This window comes from Cupressus sempervirens, chromosome 5 (assembly GCF_028749045.1).
Source record: "Cupressus sempervirens isolate cs-2001-9-10 chromosome 5, ASM2874904v1, whole genome shotgun sequence".
NCBI lineage: Eukaryota > Viridiplantae > Streptophyta > Pinopsida > Cupressales > Cupressaceae > Cupressus > Cupressus sempervirens.
The window spans coordinates 236,134,488-236,136,489 of record NC_143122.1 but is presented as its reverse complement, the minus strand read 5'-3'; the positions used below and the strand labels follow the sequence as shown (position 1 = coordinate 236,136,489).

The following is a 2,002-nucleotide window of genomic DNA, read 5'->3' as shown; positions in this document are numbered from 1 at the left end:
CAACGCACAATGAATAGAGGAGGCAACAAACAATTTTAGTAGCACCAATTTAATTGGGCAGGGGAGTTTTGGCATTGTGTACAAGGGAAAACTTCCCAACGGTTAGATGATTTCCATGAAGAGACTGAAAAAGTGCTCTGTCAATGATTTCTGGAATAAGGTGGAGATGATGAGCAGCTTTTGCCACTGAAATTTGTTGGCCCTCCGTGGTTTTGATGTTGCCAGTGATGACAAACAGGGCTTCCATGAGTAGTTTCTCGTTTATGACTACCTCACTAATGGCAGCCTCGATCAACACATCTCTGGAGGGAAAATTAGAAATGGGAGAGAACTGACGTGGGATCAGAGGAAAAAGATAATAATCGGCATTGTCAAGGGGTTATGTTACCTGCATTCCAGCATTCAGCCAGCAATATATCACACAGACATCAAGGCCGACAATATTCTGACAATATTCTGCTAGATGATGACATGAATCCCTGCATAACGGATTTTGGGCTGGCCATAAGGGAAGGGCAGTCTTTGATTGGGCCAAAAGTAGTAGGTACGCATGGGTATTTGGCACCAGAGTATTGCCTGACTGGACTGCTCACAGATCACTGTGATGTCTATAGCTTTGGAGTTCTACTGTTGGAAATCATGAGCAACAGAAAGGTCGTGGATATAACTTGCTACTGCCATATTACCTACTGGGTATGGAAGCTTTTCAAAGTGAATAAAATGGATCTAGTGATAGATTGGAGAATGCGGGAGAGGAAAGAGGTGAAAACAATGGAGAGATTTGTTAAGGTGGGCATTTTGTGTGCTCATGTAAATGTGGCATTGAGGCCGAACATGGCAGAAGCATTGAAGATGTTGGAGGGAGAGGCTGCCATTCCCACAATACCAGAAAAGCCTTTGTCTATAGCAAATGACAAAGCAGAGGCCGACAGGACAGATTTTCTTAGATTTTTAAATCCTTCCTTCAAATCGTCTGTCAGAGAAAATGGGAGGCCGTGTATTCATTCTATCCGCATCTAATGCATTCGCCTGGAAAATATTTTATACTACCTACGAAAAAAAGTGTATAGTAAAATGATTTTCTGATGTTAGTATTTCTTCTCTGTGTTTACACTTGTAATGAGACCCTAAATTTATGATGCAGGACACATAATATGATGGCACATTTATTCACTGTACATTTTTCGGCCTTGATTTTGGATATTATTCTTTGAAGTTAGTTGCATGGCATAACAAAACATGCTTTTACCCTTTTGGGTTGGTGAAATTCAGTTCATGAAATTAGGTTAATATACAAAGGAATTGAAGTGATTTACTCTTTCTCTGCAAATGAAACTGGTTTTATTTTTTCCTTGTCTACAAAGGTTTTATTTCTTCTGATTGTATTTTTAATCTTTCGATATACTAGTGTAAAATATAGAACATGTCATTTTGACTACTTCCAACCTTTCGAAACTTCCGAGCTTTGTATGTGAAGCTAGAACTACTAAAATGATAAAGAAATTCCATAGCAGGTAACCTACCATTAATATCATTCTAGAAATGAATATGTATGCTAAAATATGCATATACGCCAACCTTGCATGGAAATTAATATATTTCAATGCATACATAGTATATAAAACTCAAACGGTCCAATACAACCCTGCATGTTCCCTACATCTTTTTTAGTCTTGTCTATTTATCTATTATTTTTAGCGGATAGGCTTTCACATTGGAGTTCACTCCAATGGGAATTTGTCTCATGCCAGAAAGTCACGTTGAAAATTATCTTACGCCAGCTAGATTGAATGTTTTCTGGACGTGGTTTTTTCTCTATTGCATGTTTTCCACCGAGATTCTAACACAAGTTCCATCATCATTCTTGGCATCCACCAAGCCATGAGTGCAGAGATGGATTAGAATGCTCCACCACATTACATTCGTGCTTAACCGGTACACTCGAAGGGCAACGACTACACAGCCAGTTATTTCGATTGGCTGTGTATGACACCATTTATCT

General features: G+C 38.9%; 1 protein-coding gene across 1 annotated transcript; it reads left to right on the top strand.

Annotated features, from left to right (window-relative positions):
• Positions 1-381: 381 nt before the first annotated feature.
• On the top strand, positions 382-1,020 carry LOC149555367 (putative receptor-like protein kinase At1g11050). Its single transcript, XM_089829364.1, has one exon. It carries the CDS (start codon positions 382-384, stop codon positions 1,018-1,020), a length of 639 nt encoding a protein of 212 aa, XP_089685490.1.
• Positions 1,021-2,002: the final 982 nt, after the last annotated feature.